This window comes from Drosophila mojavensis, unplaced genomic scaffold, assembly GCF_018153725.1.
Source record: "Drosophila mojavensis isolate 15081-1352.22 unplaced genomic scaffold, ASM1815372v1 contig_74, whole genome shotgun sequence".
Taxonomy (NCBI): domain Eukaryota; kingdom Metazoa; phylum Arthropoda; class Insecta; order Diptera; family Drosophilidae; genus Drosophila; species Drosophila mojavensis.
The window spans coordinates 2,960,851-2,981,998 of NW_025318899.1; the positions used below are offsets into that span (position 1 = coordinate 2,960,851).

Sequence of the window (21,148 nt, forward strand, 5' to 3'; positions counted from 1 at the left end):
AACTCTTTCACATCCATCATGAGCTGCCATAAACCAGCTGATATAATGTATCTATTGTTATTATTTTGTTTATCCGTCCATTAATAAAGTTCCTAATTGCAATAAATGAACGATTTGTTATGATTAACAGCAGTCAGCGAGAAAAACTCTAACTCTAACTCAATCTCAACTCAATCTTAACTCAACTCAACTCCCACGGAGCAGTCAATTCTCAATTTGTCTTATGATCGCTTTTCAGTTTCTCTCATCTCATCTACAGCTCGAACTCTCGTCAATTATATTTTCAAAACTCTCTATCTCTCTCGCACTCATCATCTAAGTTTGGTTATTTCCTCCCGATGCACGTTTTTGTTGCTCAATCAATAATCAATCCAGTATAAATACCCCAGAAGAAATCGTAGTTAAGCCAGCATTATGTAACTGTTCAATGCATAAAAACAAAATCCAAAAAAAAGAAAGAAAAATAAGATAAATATTATAATGAAAAATAATTTAAAACGTAATGAGTATGTAATGATTGATCACTGATCACAAATTTTGACTGTGTTAATTTCGTTATATAAATAAAGCTAAAAACAAAACAAAAAATAAAAACAAAATGGAAATGGAAAAAAATAATAATAATATAATGAAATATCTATAGCGTATAAAGAACAAATAAATACACACATAACAACACGCAATAAATGTTACGGAAAGAACAAAAACAAAAAGAACCTATAAACTTAAGTTGAATGCTAAATGAAATGCGTCAAGTCAAGACAATGGGAGAACATCCAAACCAAAAGCAAAAGCAAACAAAAAATGAAGATAATTATTATAATATTGCAAATGAAGCGAATACGAATAAAGATATGAAGAAAAAAAATTATATAGAAAATTGTTTTCTTAACCAATGATAATGGAACCACAATCATTCTGAAAACTTAACTGGAAATTCCTTGGCAGAGTCAATACACAAAATATTAGATTTTGATAACACAAAGGTCATTGTTGAAGCTGAAACTCAAGAGGACATCTCTACGCTACAATTGAGGTGATAAAAACGGTATCGAAGGAACAACTGATGAAAAAAATTTATTATCTTTAGTATATGTAAAATGGGATCTTATCAAAACTGAAGAAATGTTTACTATTTTAAATATATTCTGGGGCATCATCGATCAACTATATAATATAGAATCCTAATTGATATATTTAATTTAATATTCTACCTACTTACCTACTTCTTTCACATTTCAATAAAAGTTAAAATTTTTACTGTTTTGAAATGTTAATTTATTGATTAATCCATTAAACAGAAGTTTTGCTTATGACATGAGCTTTAATTGTTTCACTGGAAAATTAACATACAATACATTATGGTATATTTAATTTATATTTATGTCATATACATATATATTTATATATATATATATATATATATATATATATATATATATATATATATATATATATATATATATATATATATATATATAATTATTTATATGAACACTAAGAGAGTTGCTCATATTTGAGTATTTTAACTAGATGATTCGCGAAATTTGAATAGGCATTTCAGGTATAGTATAAACCAATCAAATATATTTGAACTAAATTGCTAACACATTCAAATAATTGATGAAGAATTCTTCTTCTTCTTTTTTTCTTTTTATTAACAGTATACAACAATATATAGTTAAAGAAATCAGAAAACATACGTATATATATATGTATATATATGTATATGTGTATTTTAAGCAAACTAGATGATGAGGAATTTGTCTATGCAACAATTCCTAGTGCTAACAATGAGTATATTTTTGTGTACTTTTCTTGTCTTTTCCTTTCGCAACAGAACTTGAACTATGAGTAGAAATTGCTTTTGGCTGGTATTCGTACTGTTAATAAAGCGTAATTAAAGTATATATATTAAATTTTCTCTTTTAACTAGTTTATGTTGACTTAGATATATACATACATTTATATATATATATATATTGCTCGACAATAAGCTGATATTCGAATATCCAATTCAGAGACTGAGAAAACTACAACACCAGCATAACAATATACATTCACATATGTATATTATTCAGTTAGTATGCATATATATGGGTCTGTTCTATTGAGCTGTTTACACTATGGCATCGTTGTATTAGATTATTCTTTGTATTAGATATATCGTATATTGTTTATTGTGTGAAGACCCGTTCTGTTGTTTTGAGTGTTTGGTGTCTGGTGCTGTGAGGATTTCAATACAGTGTGATTCTCAGCTGTGAGCGCTTCGGCTATAGTCTCCATATATAACATATATATATATAGATCGTGCTCAATGGTATGTGCCCTAGTTTATAACGAACAACATTTAATTAGCCAGGAAGTTTGAATGGGCCTGCGGCGCTTAGGCATTCGATTCCTTTAGATTCTCTAGGCGTGCCAATTGATTCGAGTCTAATTCTTCGGGTATGCTGGCTCGACCGCCAACCACCTGTTTGGGTGCTTCAATAACATCCTCTGCTTGTGCCTCGGGGTTCATATCCAAGCCGGTCGACTGACCACCGCCACCTCCTCCTCCCCCTCCGCTTGCTGCTCCTGCTCCTGCTCCTGCTCCACTGCCAGCAAACGCATCATCGAAATTAGCATCGAAATTTGCCTCAAAGTCCGCCTCAAATCCCGCACTGGCACCTTCAGTTGCAGCAGCAGCAGCAGCCACAGCTGGAGCCGCACCTGCCGCAGGTTTCTCAACAAACGGATCCTCAGGCTGCTGCACTACGGCTACCGTCCCATCAGCCGAATCGAAAGATTGATGTTCATCCTCTGCTGATACATGATACTCGGTCAGTGTTATGGTTACAGCAGGAGCCACTTGATCCTCCACTGCGTCACTTTTACCAACATTACCTTCTTTTGGCGGCTGTTTGTGGGCCGCGATTTTCGCTGCCGATGGCTTGGGCACAATGTCTGGCTTTGGCTTGGCCTTTTTCTCCACATCCGGTTGCGGCTCCTTCGTTTGCTGCGATTCTGTATTGTCGCTCTCTCCTACTGGTGGGAAAGATTTATCGGCACCGTCTTCAACCATTGGGGTTGCAGCGGTAACAATTATTTGTGCCATACCTAAGTTCAAAGTATTCGCAACGCCCCCCACATTTCCACCAGCGGCCACGCCCCCAGGCTTGACCAACTGCGGTGGCGGCAAAGACGGCGGCGGCTTCTCATCGTCGCTGAAATCGTCCTGCAATAGAAAATATATAGAGTTAATCCAATTTTTAAAACAAATGATTAATTTAAATAGATGGGAAAGGTTCTTTGTCTAGTTACCTCCATGCCAGGCTCTTGTATAAGCACTGAGTTAGCATTAAGTATAAATGAGAGAAGAGAGTTTCTTTAATCAATTTGATCGTAATACGATTTTAATATTTTTTTTTTTTTTATTAAATTCACATAGTATTTTTATAACCCTTTATCGAGTGAGTAGAGCGATGAGAATACAATTGAATATTGCAGGGCTCAATTCAAAGGGTACAAGAATCAAGATATTCAGATACATATAAATATATATACAAGGAAACGGATTTGAACTAAAGGGATTATAACACAAATACGAAAAGAGGGTAACGGATAGGGATTTGCGTTTGAGGGGGAGGTCCATGCACATGCTACATATAGTAGACAATAGTTTCGATAAATTTTAAAGCAAATACTTTCAAATATTATAGCAAATATTTAAAGTCGATAGCTCATAGAGCTGAAGAAGCTTACGAGTGATAAAAAAGGTCAAAGGCGTCAATCGAATTGATTGAATATATTGAAGATACGTGTAAATAACAAGGAATCTACCAGGTTAATAATTATTATCTTAAAGTCAGAATAAGTTATACGATCTTACGATATAAACTTGAATATATGTATAATGGAATATAATTGAACATTCAAACGAATTCTAGTTTATAAATAACAGGGTGCTTCGGACAGATTCAAGCAATATATTGGCGTCGAAGTTATTGATGACGTTTATATTTAAATATGACGCATTAAGAAGATTTAAAAATATTTGACTTAAATAAAGTCATTGTTGTTTTGAGAAAAAATCAAGGTGTAAAGGGAGGATAGTATCAAAAAAGTTGACATTAAAAACGGATTATTTTCTTATTTTCAAAAACTACAAGGTAGTTCGGACTTGTTTTAATCAAAAGAATTTAATCTAAGTTTGGTTTGTAAGGGGTTGCAAGATATCTTTCATCTTAAAATGCCTCCGCTGCTTACTTCTCAACTTGGGAATAGTCAACAAAACTAGCAAAAAAAAAAGTCTTTAATAAACATAAACTACAAACTATTAATACAGAAAGAATTCCAATTTTATGTACAACATTATCAAAGATTAATCGAGAAAGCTTGAAGATCAGAGATAGGGAAGATATCATATATAACACATATATAAATATCATATTTTTGAGTAAAGATAAAACCATTTAAACACGAATTGCAGCTTCTTACACTGAGCGAAAAGTAAATACAAATTGTGAATAATACCAATATAAAGTAAAAAATTGGTGCCAAACAAAAAATGATACTACAAATTAGAGAAAAATAAAAAATTATTGAACATCTGGTTAAGAATAGTCGAAATATTGAAAGATCGTAATCGTAATATATCGAGATCGTAATTAGTAGCATAGCAGGAAACACCAACACACACGAAGAGGAGGAGACACGTTGTTAAGCAGCCTAAAGTACACTGTAAAAAATTGATTTTTAGTTCTTAGTTTTTGTTTAGCTTATTCATTGGCTTGCAAAGGACACATAATTCGAGATTGCTGTTTCGATAGCACAATAAACAGAGAGTGTTACGAAGAATAGTTACAGTGAGTGAAGGTGGTGGTGGTTGAGGTAGTTAAGGTGGTTGTGATGGTGGTTTTTGGTAGTAATTGGTAGTTAGTGGTTGGTTGGTTAGTAGTTGGACGAGCTGCAGTTGAAGATTAAGTTTTGGCTACCTCTAGAGAATATAGAAGCAGGTATCAAAAGTACTTCGAGTATTTTTGTTTTAGGTGAAACATAAAAAAAATATATATATTTAAAGAGAGAGAGCGTAAATCGGATATGGATGTGTTGTATAAAGAGAAAGTCTTTGATAAGAGAAAGAGAGAGAGTGAAGTAGAGCGTAGATAATTTTTGTTCATATAGAATGAATTACCTGGCGGAGGCATGCTGGGTACGCCGGCGCCATTAGGTATATAGCCACTATCCCGATCCTCATCTGGAGTGCGGGCGGAAGGAACGACGAGAGGGAGAGAGACGTATTGTATACACCATGTAAACGCTCTTTGGCAATCTCACCCACCTGCTGTATCCTGTGAGGCAAACATATCCTCCGTTATGTCTGTTAGCTCGTGGGCGTACTCTGGCGGCAATGCGGGCGCTGGGGGCAACGCAAAGCTGGGCGCAGCTGTGGGTGTTGGTGACTCGTCGCCATCGCCATCACTGAGTGGCTCACCCATCTCATCGCATTCCTCCACGACCAGCGATGGGAAATTGCCAAATTTGCCATCCAGTTCGCCCTCCCACCAGCCATCGTCGACGCCGTGCGCCGTCTTTGTTATGATCTTGATCTTGTCGCCCTCCTCGAAGGTTAGCTCATCCTCGGCGGTGGCATCGTAGTCGTAGAGCGCAATACACCATTCGGTGTCGGACTTGACACGCTTCTGTGGCGCCATTATGACCGACACCTGATCGGGCGATTGCATCGAGTCCACCGTTTGATCTTCGTTGTCAACAGTATAATCGACAGATGAGAATGAAATTTGTGTGCGCAATTGATTGGCAGAACTACCATTGAAAGCCCCATCGGCAGCCGCATCCTGCTCGATGTCCAGATAATTGTGCGGCACGTAGCCCTCCTCGCCGCGATAATTGCGTGCGCGCAGCCAGCCATCGCCATCGCCTTCGCCAACCACTTCCAGCTGTTCGTTCTCCACAATGGTCAACTCATCCGGATTTTGAGCCTAACCAAAGAAAGCAAGCAGTAGATTAAATTCTCTTCTATTTCTCTTAAATCTTCTCCCACTCACTGTATAACTATAGAGCGCTGTGCACTTGAAGATCGCCTCCTTGGGCTCCGGTACAATCGGCTCATCCTTGTCATCCTCTGCCTCGTCCCAATTAACCTCGGTCGGATCATCCCATCCGCTGGACATTTGCACTGGAGCCGCAGCTGTTGGCTGTGCTCGTTCGCGCTCCTCGGCATCATCTTCGCTGTCGCTGAAGGTGCGATCCCGCGAGAGCTGCTGGTCCTGCTTAGGCTTCGTGGCCGCCACAGCTGTGGCACCGTCCTCCTTGTCGCTGTCGTAGAAGGAATCAGAGCTGGGATTTTCGCCCTGGCCGGAGGCATCGGTGCGCATCGATATGGAGCTGGCGGATCGTGTTAGCTCCTGTACGCCCATAATCTCCGCCTCCTGTACCCATTCGTCCACATTGATGCCGCCGTCGCGTAGACACTGCAAACACGCCTCTGCCTTGGCCTTCTCTGTCTCCGAGCGACGTATCTGATCGCGGAACTCATCGATCTTCGTATCCAAGTCGGGGCCATTTGGATCATTGGGATCTGTACGCTGGCCAGCATCTCGCAGCGACTGGCACAGTGCCAACTTCTTGGCATACTCCCGTATTGAGGCATTCTCCTTGACCACACGACCGGCCAAATTCTTCGCCTCCTTGGTCAGCGTCTCCGCTGCTGACTCGTGCTCGGTGGTGACCTTACGCACCGGATCATTGTCACATGCCTCAAAGTCGTACTGAATGTGCTGCTTCAGCACCGGATAGAATAGATAGCAGCACTGCAGATTGTACTCCCGCGTCAGCTGTTGGGCCTGGTCGCGGATCTTGCCAAAGCTGTTCTGCATGGCCGAGCAGGTAAGCAGCTCAGTGCGTCTGTTGAGGATGATAAATGACAGGTTGGTTAAACGAGAAAAACATGCAACAGGCAGAGAATCTAGTCTAAGACACTACCGATCTAAGCAACCTCAAGGCTTAAGGCTTTACCCCCATATCTGAAAAGTCAATTTCCCCAACTAAATTACCCTCCGAAAGAATCTGTCTCTCCCGATCCTTACCCCATTAGCATCAGATACTCGGCAACTCGTTCGAACACATAGTTCTCCATGGTGGTCATTGTCGTCTGCAGGTCCACAGTGAAGTAGCGATTCTGATGCGCGTTCGCTGCGGCCAGACTCAAGATGTAATCGTTGCGAGCGCCCGACGACTTCTCCTCGAGTAGCTCCTTGCGCGACGTGACCCGGGCGCTGTTCTTCTGCAGCGATGTAATTGACTGAAAGAACGAGCCCTTCTTTTTCTTCAGCTTCTCCTCAATGTCTTTGGCCTTGTCGCGGACATCGTGTGCACAGTGCTCCTCGTCGAAATAGGATTTCTTAGTCTTGTCCACGTCGCCGACGCTCAAGTGCAGCTCCTTTTGCACATTGACTATGCCGGCGAGCGCGCGTTTGGCTATGGCCAGCTTATAGTCTCGGAGAACTTTGGCCTCATCCGCTATTTGTTGCTGGAACACCTCGATGGCAGCGAGCCGAGCGCGTGCCAGCTTCTCGTTCTCCTCAAGCACAGTGCGCCAAACGCTCCACATATTCCTGATGCGGAAGTGAAAAAAAAAGAGAGAGAGAGAGAGAGAGAGAAGAGTGGTCGTAGACTTTTAGGAAATAATTCATTTTTTATCACTTACCATCTCTCCTCCATGCCATCCATTTTAATATCGGGTATATTTGGTATTTTCTTATTGAGATACTGCGATGAGATCTTGAGCAGACCCTCGCTATATGATTTCTCAATAGCGGAGCGCTTGATTGTGAATTGCCGTATATCCTCCAGTAGATCGCACTCATGTTGATTCTTTAGCTGCAACTTGGCTACCTGTTCCGTGTGCAAATTCTTTAGGAATTTCACATAGTTTCCCTGTTGAAGCAAAGAAATGTCATATATTAAATTAAATATAAACATAAATTAGATCTGATTAATTTTTTTAATATATGCTTTAGCTGGTTTACCTTGCGCGGCGGCGGCTGCATTCTGTTCTAGCTTGGCTACTAGCGCTTGATTTTTTTTTTTTTCAAGCAGAAGCGATTTCTTTTTTTTTTTTTTTTTGGGTTTTTGTTTATGGTTTCTTGTCGCGCTTCAATCAAATGCCGTTACATTACCTTTAGTAGCTGCAAATGGAGTAGGGGGTAATGGGGGAGTTGTTAATGGCTTGAGTTAATATTTGGTTCGAATTGTATAGCTTATAGAATTGGAATGTGAAGCGTGCATCTAAATTAGCTTTCTTAAGCACTTTTACATAATCGCGGAAAATGATTGAGAAAATGTTGTGTGAAAATTTTCACAGCATTTCCCCTGCTGATATCGATTTATGCTGCAGCAGCGGATTTTCTTGAGTTTGTTTCTCGCGTAGCTTTACGTTGTCAAAAGTAATTCTATTGCTCTAACACTTTTCTTCGACATGCTCTAGTCACTGGGCTACCATAAAAATTCGGATTTTTTTTAACTAATTTCTTAGCCAATTGTGTAGTAAACTTTTTCTTTTCTCTAGCTTTCGCACAGTTTTGCTTTTGCTCCTGCCCTTGCGTACTTATCGATTTCGATTTTAACGCCGTTTTAACAGTTTTCCAAGCAGACACCGTTAGCTGGCTGCGTGAGAGCTAGCATGAATGGGAGAGAACAGAAGAGCGGGAGAGTGCACGCAATATTCCACTTGCAGAAACAAGGCGCCCACTCTGTCTTCCTCTCTCTCTCGCACACTTTGCAGTACATTCTCTGTTTTTGGTGCTTGTCACAAAACAGGGGTGGGTGCTTAAAGTTTCATTCATGGCCTTTTAAAAATACTCCGCTCATGCGCTTAGCCAAGCCAAAGCCTAACACGTAAAATGCATCCAACCAATCTCAACACACCCACGCACTTTCTTAGCCACTCTATCATTATTTAAAGCTCAATTCCGACTCTTTCCATAGCGATTCACAAGAATACTGAATTATATTCGACAATTGCCATGACTTTTGCATACTGATAAAAACCAAGAGTATGCTCCATTATCAATAAGCACTACATTGATAAAAAATTTTTGGTGTTCGAAAATTGATAAGGTCAACGGTTAAAAGTATGCAGTGCTTTCAAATCGACTAGGCGTTGAGTATAACAATTTTGTAAGGCTGATACGGTGTGTGCGCAGCTGTATGCATAAGTGTGTGTGAGTGTACGATATACAATTTCGAAATAGCAATGTAACTGCATAACATAGAAACTATCGCCAATATCGATATATAAATACGATGTAAATAAAGCTGTAACGGCTGTCGTAAAACGTATATAAATGAGTGACTAATTAAAAAATCAGGTTTGCAAATCCAGTTATAAATTAAGAAATCGATAATATTATCATTTAAGATATATAATCTTGTAGTTCATTATACCCGACAGTAGAGCAGACAAAACACATGGGGCTCATATCGATATATCGATAGAATGGTGAACAGCTGTTTAACTGCTGGAATGCAATAAAACGCAAAACAAATGAAAGAAACAAATAAATGCTGCAAGGGGCGGCGGTGGCAGCAGGTGTGTTCGGGCCATCGAAAACCTGTTTTCGAGTCAAGAGCAAACAAACAAAACGGCATACCGCGTCGCAAAAGTGTAAAAGTGTGCCGCCAACGAAGAAGCAGCACCAACAACAGCAACAGAAGCAGCGCAGCCAACGTCAAGCTCGAGCAGCCACTGTGATTTCACTTTTCAACAGTTGCCAACAGAGAGCAGCAAACGAGTGCACGGATCAGCATAAATCAGCAGTTAATAGTTGAATTGTGCAATACATTGGATTTAGAAACTACCGTTACAAAGATGAATCGAGTGGGTGCAGTGATTATGCAACAAATGCTGCGACAAAGGATGCAGCCGCGGCAGCTGCAACGATGCCTCGAACAAGTCTCACCTGTTGAGCAGCCACACCTGTCAACTTTCACTCAATTACGATGCACGTCTGCGTCAGCGGCGAACAACAAACAGGTGACTCCACCGCGCCACGATTGGAATCGCGCCGTTAGCGAGGCGGAAAGGATCGTCGGGTATCCCACGTCCTTTCTAAGCCTGCGCTGGCTCCTGAGCGACGAAATCGCAAATGTAGCGCTACATCTGCGCAAACTGGTGGGCAGTGCGCATCCGCTAATGAAGACAGCCAAGTAAGTGGACTACAAATCATGTGCAGATTCAGATTAGAAAATTCCTACTCCTATAGGCACCTCCTCTACAACGGCAAGAATACCATGCAAGCGTGGGGTCTCATTGTCTTGCTTGTATCCAAGGCCGCTGGACATGCTCCTAGCATACCCGATGTGGAGCAGGACAAGAGCGCCGGGGTGCTCCACTCACAGCGCGCGCTAGCCGAGGTCACCGAAATGATACGAATCTCCCATTTGGTGCACAATGTAAGGGAATCCTTTAAATGCGAAAAATTTAGCCTAAACAGTTTTCCACTCGATTCTCTTTAGAGCGTTGTCAACTTGCAAAGTGGCACTGAGGCAGGCCAGGATACAACCACCTACGATGACATGTCATTTGGCAACAAGATTGGCTTGCTCACCGGCGACTATTTGCTTGGCCATTCCAGTGCGGAGCTTGCGAATCTGCGCAATCAGGAAGTGTCCGAGCTCATCTCGTCAGCTGTGCGAGATTTTTCCGAATCGGAGTTTATAGGGGAGCGCGATGAGCAGAACAACCCGCTGCCCTTCAAGCCGGGCACATTCCAACGTCCCTCACTCACCGTGGGCGTCGACTTCAACGAGCACGATGTGATGACGCCCATGCCGATTGGCCAGGTGATGGGTAATCCGGAGCAGGAGTGGGAATGTCGGAATATATTGAATGCGGGTAGCCTGCTCGGCAAATCCTGTCAGGCGTCCCTCAAACTGGCCGGCCAGAGCGAACAGATGCAGCGGCACGCCTACCGCTTTGGCAAGCATCTGGCGCTGGCCTGGCAGGCTTGCCTCGATGCCGAGAGTTTTCAGAGCCCAACGCTGCCACCGGATGCAACCTTCAGTCTGGTTAGTGCGCCTGTCCTCTTCCATTTGGAGCACGATCCCAGTCTTTATAAGCTAATCGAGCCGGGCAAAAAGTCCGTGGACCTCGTCGACTACAATCAAATACACAAGGAAATCCTTGCGGGTCCAGCGCTGGCCAAGACAAAGGAGCTGCAGCGAAAGCACACGGAAGCTGCCCTAGGTGTCCTGCAACATTTTCCAGCTACTGATGCGCGCCAGGCTCTAGAGAACATTATCCTGGCCATGCAGGACTTGTGATCAACTAAAAGCGGCGACAGGAAAATGGATGCATAGAAACGGGTTCAGGGTTATAGCATAATGACATTAAACTTAAAGTGAATCTTTAATCTTAAGGCAAAAGACAAAGTTTTTATAGCTGTGGGAATTTATGGTCTTGCATACGATGCAAATTGTTAAATATTGTACAAAAATATTTCTATTTGTTGCAATCCTCTATGCGAAACTAAAATAAAATCTAACAAACTGTTTTATTTATAAACACAAGTGTGTTCACATTTAGGTAGATTACTGTACAGTAGAGGCGTCAACGTCTGCTAATGCGCATCAGCACCAGCTGCGGGCATCGCTCATATTCAAAATATTGTGGAAAATCCAAAGGCAACTCCTCCATGCGCCAAGGCTTCTTCAGTATTTGCCTTAGGAAATGCTCATACATGGGCGCCACAGAATCACAATCCTCCAGGGTGAACACATAACGCTTCTCCATGGCCATGTAGATGCACTTAGCTCTGCCAGTCTTCTCTCCACGCTCCAGTATGTGCTCCATGACTGCGACGAAGGCGTCGGTGAGCGTATCATCATAGACGACATCCGCTGCCAAGATTATATCACTATCATCGATGGCGGCAATCAGTTCTTTGCTGAGCTGAGATCTTGGAGCAAGGAAGTCATATTCCAGCACAGAGATGTGGCCTTGCAGCAGCTGCCTATTTCGTTGGATATTCTTGCGCATCAGCTCGAGAATGCAGCCGAGATTCACGTCGGTACAATAGACTTGACCTTTGTTCATCATAGCTGCTGTAATGCTGGTCAAACCAACTCCAGCGCCCAGCTCCAGGATTGTCTTGGAGCTCCATGCTTCCCTTTGATGAAAGACAAAATCTGCCAGGAGCAGCGCTCCACGCCAAACTTGGAGACCAACTAGCTTAAGTTCCGTTGCATCGGAATGTTCGATTTCTATGATGCCGCGCTTTGGACGCTGCACCTCCAGATCACCATCATTATCTACTTTAGCTTTACCGTTAGGTAGCTGCTCGTCAGGATAGCGAAAACGAAATTTTGATACAATGTTGCCTTCAGCATCGTGCTCTGGCTGGTAGTTTGTCTCGCTGTAGATTTCCGACTTGACCGTGTACATCTGATTGCCTTATATACCAACATCCAACTAATAATTTATCTATTTTTCTGGCTGTTTGCCAATTTCGTAAATAAGCGAGCGACATTGAAAATTGTTAATGCTTTTATTAGAGATGCAGCATTTAACTCTGAGAGCTGAGCAACTAACATCGATTACAATGCTAACTCATCACGAATCTCTGTAAATGTGACCGCTGCAATTAGTACTTAACAGTGACTCGCGCGGTCTGGCAGCCGCAATGTTCGAACTTCGAATGTCACGCATCTCACAGATACGACTCGCTGAATAAGAATGGCAAAAATCACACGAGCGCCAATCTCTATCCAAAGTGTGGCTGAGCCTTATATGAAAAATACTTCCTTAAAATACTGTAATTACGCTAGTTATTAGATTTGATTTTGTTAGTTAAAGATTCAAATTGTAGCATTTAACCACTGACCAGAGAACACATAGACTAGACATGTAGAACAAACTTTTTCAACACCGAAAAAATGCGCTGAACAGACCGGACAACTTCGTATTTGGTCGGCTCGGTCTTCTGAGGCTCAGGCAGTGAAAATAAGGCAAGACAAAATCAGTGTGCTGCGACTGCTGCCACGAAATGCACGCATTATTAAATGAAGCATGGCTATGCGCTCTTTTTCCCTTACTCACTCTCTCCCTCTCTTTATGGTCTCGAATAGCAGCAACGCACAAAAATTGAATATTTTTCGCGACGATCCCAGCTCTTTCCTCTTGAGTGAAGGGTATACCGAAATCATAAAAGCATTTGTCACGCTCATGCAAACAAAATGTAAGCGTTTCGATGGTTATTCGTGGGAAGGGTATGAAAGCGTTGATACGCATAAACAATATTATTTCGCGACGGGCAAGTACACACACACTTGTAGTCCCTTGCTACATGTATGAGCATTTGTGACCTGCGTGCGTTACTCTTGCTGCTTGTAGAAGACCTCAGAAGACCGAGCCGACCAAATACGAAGTTGTCCGGTCTGTTCAGCGCATTTTTTCGGTGTTGAAAAAGTTTGTTCTACATGTCTAGTCTATGTGTTCTCTGGTCAGTGATTTAACTGTGTGATTTTTGTCAACTGCTAACTTTTAAAAATATATTGAGAATTAATAAAATTTTTAACTATAATTTACCGCATTCGGTATATTGTAATTTTCATCATTAATTGTGTTTTTAGCAAATAGCACAATTATGTTAATTCAATAATGGCTATGCTGCGTATAAACGCACAAATACAATTAGTGCCATTTTGAGCACTTAACAGTGACCGTATTGAGTACAGCAGTGCCATTTTGAGTTTAACATTACCCTTTTTACATCAGCGTGGCAACGCAATTTTTTAGGTGAAAAAATTATTAAAGTCGTTGTTAAAAAAACAGAGTGCAAAAAACAGCAGCAACTACACACAATTAATAAAGCAAAAGCAAGAGAAAAGCAAAGCAAGCGTGTGCTGCCGCCTCCATTTCTTAGCCAACAAGCCCGAAAGTGTCACCGCCAAGACGTACGTGCGAAAAATGTTTTGGGACAAGTGTTATGCGCCCTCTGCTAATATAGAGGCGCTGCTCGAGAAGGAGGTGCGTAAAAGTGTGTGTTGATGTGTGAATGTGCATATGCATGTGAGTGCATGTGCGTGTGTTTATATGTGTGCAAATAACATTGTTCAATATACATACTATATGTGTGTACAATTTCGTTTCCATATAGAATTCCACAGTGGAGGAATTCCTGGACGAGGAGGATATATTGCAGGAATGTAAAACGCAAAAAAAGAATTTGGTCAACTATTTTACACGACCAGAGGTGATTCGTCGTCTGGTCGAGCTCATCACAACGGAACCATCAGAAGATTTGCCGATGTCGCAGCGTTTCCACTACGCAAACATGTCATGTGAGATACTCACACTGTAAGCAACGCCCCCAACCCCTACTATATACATACATACATAACATGTATTTATATTGTTGACGTTTGTTTCTTAGTGGTCTACCTTCGCTGGATGAGAAATTGCTCTCGGATGCGGATACATTGCAATTGCTGTATTCATATTTGGAAAAAGAACCACCGTTAAATTCATTGCTATCGTCGTTTTTTAGTAAAACATTTAGCATGCTCTTTACGAAAAAGCCAGAGCAAGATTGGTTTTTGTATCAACATATGTGCCTACAATTTTTGGAGTATATTAAAGCGCAGAAGAACTTTTTGGATTACATTTGTAAACACTTTGACACACCTGTTATACCCGATCTAATCATGCAAATGATGAAGGACATCGATGGTGGTCAACTGAAGCGCAACCTATTCGAAGTAAAATGATTGAATATAATACCTCAAATTGCTTACGATTATTAATATTCATATTTTCTTTTCGATTCTGCAGTGGTTAACTGAAGACAAACTTGTTGAGAGACTGATTGCAATATTGCGTAATCCTCTGGAGACCGATAAGCATGCAAATGTTGCGGACTTTTTCTGTGATCTTATTAACCAGGGCCGTCTAATGCGTCAAACGGAGCAGGAGAATGATTCATTTGAGCCGGCCTTTGATGGGTCAAATCCCATATTGCGCACGATTGAATCTGCACAGACAATTGAAGCCTTGTTAAATGTGATTTTGGAACCAAACGCTCTAGAGAGCGCCATCTTATCAGGAATATCGGTTGTACTTACGCTTATCAAGCCCCTTACATTCACGTGAGTCATCGCGAATACAACATCAAATTTATATATAATCACTTATCTGTTTATTTTTCGATTTGTCAGTTATGAGCCGACTTCGGATCGCCAGCGTTTGCTGCAGAAACGCGAGAGAGAATTCCATCAGGAAATTCAAGAGACTGTGATTGTGGTGATGGCGCCTCGTTTACATGAATTTGTGCATTTGCTGAAGAATCCGCCAGCGGTTCGTGTTCAACGGTTTAACGAAAATTCGAGTATAATGTATCCAATCCCTCTTTCAGAAACCGCAACTGGAGACCACAGCAGCGATTCTTACTCCTCCATTTGGCAAAACGCGCCTACAGGTCTGTCGTGTATTCACCGCTCTGCTAGAGACCAAACACGAGACCATTCAACAGGCGTAAGTTGCAGCTAGCTCAACCAACAAGTGTCACTAATCTGAATTCTTATCCCTCTCACAGCATCTGTGCCACCGAATACTTTTCTCTGCTGCTGGACTTTTTCAAGGAATACTGCTGGAATAATTTTCTTCACAGTGAACTGGAGAAGGCATTGCATTTGGTCTTTTATAATGAGCTCTCGAACAATAATACAAATTCTACGGACTGCACCGAAATATTCCCGGATGATTATATATTCAATTGCTTAATGAAGTTTACGAATGATGCCATGGGCACGACCACGGCCGAGGTGGAAATGAAGAATGCTTTGAACGATGTAAAGCGCGCCGAGGGCGGCAAAGAGAATCCAACAGGAGAAATTGAATTTGAGGCAGCAGCAGCTCAGCAAGAAGCTGAAGCTGAAGCAGAGGCAGCCGCCATCGCAAAGGCTGCCAATGAAGTTCAAGAGGCCAATGAAGTGGAGGGCACGCAGGCGAATCACATTGAAAACAATGCAATGCAAACTGCCTCTACATCTGCTCCTGATGATAACCAAGCAGAGCCAAATACGACGACTGATGCCACTCAGGCAACGCTCAACGATTTGGACAATACCAAAGCGCCAATAAACAACCCGCCCACAGAGATGCAAACATATGTGAGTAGAAAAAACACAGTGGAACTTACATTCTTAATAACTTATTAACTTTTTCACAGCTGATTGTCAATTGCCAACTGGTGACCAAATTGGTTAATTATTGGCGGCACAATGCAGAGACGCAGTAAGTGAAATGCCAGCTGAATAATTATTAATTTATTATTAATCACATATATGTACTTTTCTCATCCACACAGATCAGCGGAAAAGGGTCGTCGGCTGGGCTATATGGGCCATCTGATCAAGATACTCAGACATATTACGAATTGTATATCGGAATCTGAACATATCGCTAGCCTGATTGCATCTAGTTTTGATAACGAGGCGGACCTGCAGCTCTGGCAATCGCTAATCGCCCAGGAAGGAGAATTTACGCTGGCCGTTGCGCAGCAAAATAAGCTGTTGGCCAATTGCAATCCGCACGAGGATAATGAGTATAATGCGGATAACTCGCAAGATTTCTTGAGTGAAGCTAATACTTGGGACATTTGCACCACATCGTACAGCAAGATACATGGACATGAAATGGATAACACGCCGTTTGGCCGCAACATCGACGACGACGATGATGATTATAGTTTCGATGGCGAAAAGTTTGCCTATTTCGAAGCACAGTTCGACATTGTTTTCAGCGATATGGGCTTGGCTAATACCCAGGCGCCTTTGAATGATGCAGCGCAGTCTACGAGCAATAGCTCGGAGCAGCAACGAACGCTGAACGAGGACGATGTGTCTATGACTGCAACCGATAATCAGGAATCGATCGTCAACAATGATGACCAGCAAGCGGAGTACGACAACAACGCCAATGTAGAGAAAGCATCTAGCGATAAGCTGCAGGAACTAAACGATGTTGATGCATCCGCCACCACGGCAGCCACATCGATTGTAAGTCGATTGCAATCGGTGCTGATCGCCGGCGAAGATGATTATGAGGATGATGAGGGCATGTGGACGAAGCCTCTAGGCGGCAGCAATCAGTCTGATACAATGGCCACCGATCCACAGACAACACTCATCACGAACGGACCCAGCAAAATTGCCGAATTGTAAGCGAGTAAAAGAAATTGTGGTTCAGTAGAAATTGTGGAAGTGTGTGATAAAGTGAACACCTAATCTATGTTCCAGGCAGGCTTAGACTGCAATCATAAATACTTTTGAGACAGGAACGTTAGCCAATAGTAAACTGAGCTAATTCTTTATAATGTAGAAGTTGGCATTCAGGCATTTACATTTATATGCATAAGCGTCCATCTATAGGATATGTGATATGATCTGATATGATATTTAATTCTTATGGATCACAGCTAGACCACGAACGGCTGTGGTTACGCTACCTAAGCAACTATTGCTGCATTTACTAATGTTTTTGTTGTGTTTATTGCAGCAACCATGCCAACGACAACAACAGCAGCAACAGCAGCAGCGACAGCAGCGGCAGCAGCAACAGCAACAACAGCGAAGCACGCGACGACAGCAACATCACAATTGAAGCAGAACCGGAGCAGCAGCCAAAGAAGTCGGAGAGCATAGCTACGGCTGCCACAAAAAATGCGGAAATTGCAACAACGACAACATAAATGTGCCGACACACTCACGCTCACACACACACCTACACTCAACATACCCAACACGCAACACGCCCGCATGGCCCACACTATATACGCACACACATACACACACACGCATACATACAGCCTGAGAGACGACGTCAGCAACTGCAATTTGTATAGCATATACATATATATACATAAAAGAATGTGTCGAAAAGTTGTAAACATAAAATGAAAAGCCTTTGATTTGCTCTTTAATCATTTCTTATACATAAGCATGCATACATATTTAAGTGTATATATATATATATATATATATATATATATATATATATATATATATATATATATATATATATATATATATATATATATATATATATATATATATATATACATATATATAGATATATATGTGTACGTGAAAACCATTTGTGTATAATTGAAGCCCGCCCAAAAAGTTTGTAAGATTCGAAATTATGTTGTTGATTCATTGTAATCCTCTCTTGCTCTCATCTTATTGCCAATTTCCTATTTATTATAAGCTATCATTTGTTTTCACATTCAAATACTCTATAAAAACAAATGAGCATTACTTAAGAGCTACCCAACAATAAATTTTGTTTATTTTTTTTTTTAGCTTGCAAAATGTACTATATACATATATGTTTATTGTTTGTATTAATTAGAGACTTGTGTTAATTTTTGTATGTACTTTGAAACAAAGCAAAACCAAATAATCAAACCTTTGCTTCACACACTCACACAGTTGCTGAAAGCACAAAACAAATGCAGGTATATATATATATATATATATATGTGGGAATATGACATATATTTTTTGCCCTTTCTCAGACTAATTCTTGTACCAAAAAATGAAAACGAAAATGTATTCAATGTCGAAAGTACAAAAGAGAGAGAACTACTAAGCAACAACAGCATTTGTCACGCCCCACACAAAACAGACATACACAAACACATGAATAAGACATATGTGTAATCCTTGTAAAACCTTTTTATACTTTTTTAAAAACAATGTACGTCTGAGCAGACATATATATAGATATTGCAGCAGTATATATAACTAATTTGTGCAGCTTTGTTGTTGTTGTTGAGAAATGTTTGTGAAAAAAAAAAAAATATATATACAAAAAGAACAAAACCTAAATGAAAAATGAACAGATATGCCATCATTTGCTTCCAAATAATTATATTATAATTATGTTTAAAAAAAATAAAATGAGTTAAAAAGAAAAACCAATTCAAAAAAACAAAAAAAAATCTACTTTAAAAGTAAAATTTGATGTTTATTTCGCACACACAATGAATAATTACAAAATGACATCACATGCCTAATTAAAATTAATTGTTATAAAAAGTTGATAGACACTCGAAAGGTCGATAATTGAGGAGGCAACATATCAGCTCAACATTAAACCCAATCTCTAACTGCAATGAGATTTGATTACAAAAAAGAAAATACATTAAACATACAATTTAATAATTAAAAACAATAGTCATAAGGAAGCACTAATCTAACCAAACAGCAAAAAAAAAAAAAAAAAAAAAAAAACTTTAAACCCATAAAAAATGCTTGCACAAATTTCAAATCGCTTGCTTTTATTTTTGCAATAAATAAAACAAAAATTGAATGGAAAAAAAATTAAGTAAAAACATAGGAAAAATGTTTAAACTATCTCTGATGTAAACTGTGATAATTAAATGAAGTTGCAGGGTATTTGATATAAAAGGAAAAAAAATACAAAAAAAAAAAAAATAAATAAATAAAAAAAATACTGAATAAAATGAAAACACGAAAAGCTCAACAAATTGTGAATTGTAAAACATTTTGTTGTTCACACACACACACCAGCACACACACTAGCACTCACATTCACACACACACACACACTTACACCGACATCATTTCTTATATGAACTACAACAAACAGCAATAAGTACTGCAATAAAGTCTCTCATTGAAGAAGTCTATTATTATACGGCATACGTAAGGAATTAATGTTTAACCCGTAATGAACCCAATTTTGTAAACAACTAAATTTGCTTGTGAACCATAGACAATTTTCATTATCGTTTCGGTCTTCCCTAAGAATTGTTTTTGTTCGTCGTCTAATAACCAGCAACCGAATCCTTCCCTCGTGCATATGCCTTACCCAAACAACTTCAATGACAACTTTCGTATGGAAATTGATTGGATTATACTATGAGAAAGATTTGTTGTAATACCTTATATGAGTAGAGATAGATTTACTTACATACTGTGTGTCTTTTAAATATTAAGCAAGCATATTCAACTTGGACAGCTCGATGGATTCGAGAAGCAGAGTATTTCCAATTTAAGCTGATTTACTAAAAATATTGAAAAAAAAATAAATAAATAAATAAAAAGTGAAAAAATGAAATGTAGACAAAGTCTTGTGCGCAGCTTTAAGCAATTTGTTAAAGTGCAAAAAACCACAACAAATTGAGATTTAAACAATAAGTGAATGAAAATATTAAAATTATATATATATATATATTAAATACCAAACGTCCAATGTTTTGCATGCGACCCATGCATAAACAAAACTAACAACAATTGTGAACATTAAAGTCTTCAACAAAAAAAAAACAGTTTTGAGATCTGCTAACTAACAAACACTTATACTCGTACATAATAAAGTTATATATTAGATAAAAGGAAAAAACCAAAATCTAAGAGTGAAAAAAGGAAAACAAAAACCAATTGTACTTTATAATAAACATTTTTTGTCTGTGTGTGTTCAGCAGTTCAGTATTTCAATTAAGCCAAGTTAAATCAAATCCAAAACGTACTAAAACCAAGGTTTCCCATTGAAAACCAAAACAAAATTATAACAAAAAAAAAAAAAAAAAAAAAAAAAAGTGAATTATTAAAAACTTAAGCGTAGCGAAATTAAAGAGAATGCTTCAAATAAAATTCGTAAACACTTCAAAGATAAAGAACCAGCGGGAACAACAACGATCGAGCACGAGCAACTGTAATACAACCAAAACTTCATATATATACTACTACATATATATAAATGATATACATACCAAGACCCTCTATTAACTGCATACGTACATTTATTCAAGTAACTGTAATAAATGTTGTTAGTATTAACTTGAACAATTGCATAATATTAATAATAATAACATTTTGTTAAACGAAAATGAAATCGTAGTTAACCGAACCCAAGTGTGCTTCATGTAAGAATTTGTGTTACGATTTTTACAATGCAATAAAAATTCCAATAAAATACCCGACACTTTAAGCTAGTATATATATATTCATGTATGTATTCCTAAAAGTCTTAAGTATTTACGATCGGTGTCTAATGTGTATATGTAAACCTTATGTAACGAGTAGAGACTTTAAAGCCAACAAAAACGTATCGTCA

At 39.6% G+C, this 21,148-nt stretch overlaps 4 protein-coding genes across 13 annotated transcripts; 2 read left to right on the forward strand and 2 right to left on the reverse strand.

The window, feature by feature from the left end:
* Positions 1–1,772: 1,772 nt before the first annotated feature.
* LOC6581254 (protein nervous wreck) lies at positions 1,773–9,148 on the reverse strand. Of its 10 annotated transcripts, XM_044010384.1 has the most exons (10): positions 8,034–8,192; positions 7,712–7,941; positions 7,092–7,619; positions 6,051–6,909; positions 5,813–5,984; positions 5,324–5,743; positions 5,177–5,239; positions 3,304–3,329; positions 2,887–3,217; positions 1,773–2,802 (listed from the first exon to the last, which is right to left on the reverse strand). In XM_044010384.1, exons 1-10 carry the CDS (start codon positions 8,052–8,054, stop codon positions 2,387–2,389), a joined length of 3,066 nt encoding a protein of 1,021 aa, XP_043866319.1. In that variant the 5' UTR covers positions 8,055–8,192; the 3' UTR covers positions 1,773–2,386. The 10 variants fall into 10 exon arrangements, with proteins under 10 accessions (XP_043866319.1, XP_015017224.2, XP_002006996.3 ...); XM_015161738.3 differs by adding an exon at positions 9,045–9,148 and having other exon boundaries at positions 1,773–3,217; positions 5,324–5,984; XM_002006960.4 differs by adding an exon at positions 8,582–8,638 and having other exon boundaries at positions 1,773–3,217; positions 5,324–5,984.
* A 386-nt stretch (positions 9,149–9,534) lies between these two features.
* Positions 9,535–11,530, forward strand: LOC6581255 (all trans-polyprenyl-diphosphate synthase PDSS2). The gene is made up of 3 exons (XM_002006961.4): positions 9,535–10,212; positions 10,269–10,458; positions 10,522–11,530. Exons 1-3 carry the CDS (start codon positions 9,875–9,877, stop codon positions 11,326–11,328), a joined length of 1,335 nt encoding a protein of 444 aa, XP_002006997.1. The 5' UTR covers positions 9,535–9,874; the 3' UTR covers positions 11,329–11,530.
* Positions 11,531–11,539: 9 nt separating this feature from the next.
* On the reverse strand, positions 11,540–12,891 carry LOC6581256 (methyltransferase-like protein 22). Its single transcript, XM_002006962.4, has one exon. It carries the CDS (start codon positions 12,446–12,448, stop codon positions 11,615–11,617), a length of 834 nt encoding a protein of 277 aa, XP_002006998.1. The 5' UTR covers positions 12,449–12,891; the 3' UTR covers positions 11,540–11,614.
* A 639-nt stretch (positions 12,892–13,530) lies between these two features.
* Positions 13,531–17,972, forward strand: LOC6581257 (serine/threonine-protein phosphatase 6 regulatory subunit 3-A). Its single transcript, XM_002006963.4, has 10 exons — positions 13,531–14,032; positions 14,163–14,362; positions 14,439–14,763; positions 14,837–15,150; positions 15,220–15,358; positions 15,417–15,535; positions 15,597–16,173; positions 16,233–16,297; positions 16,371–17,222; positions 17,561–17,972. The coding sequence occupies exons 1-10, from the start codon at positions 13,973–13,975 to the stop codon at positions 17,751–17,753; spliced, it is 2,844 nt and encodes a 947-aa protein (XP_002006999.3). The 5' UTR covers positions 13,531–13,972; the 3' UTR covers positions 17,754–17,972.
* The last annotated feature ends 3,176 nt before the right edge of the window (positions 17,973–21,148 follow it).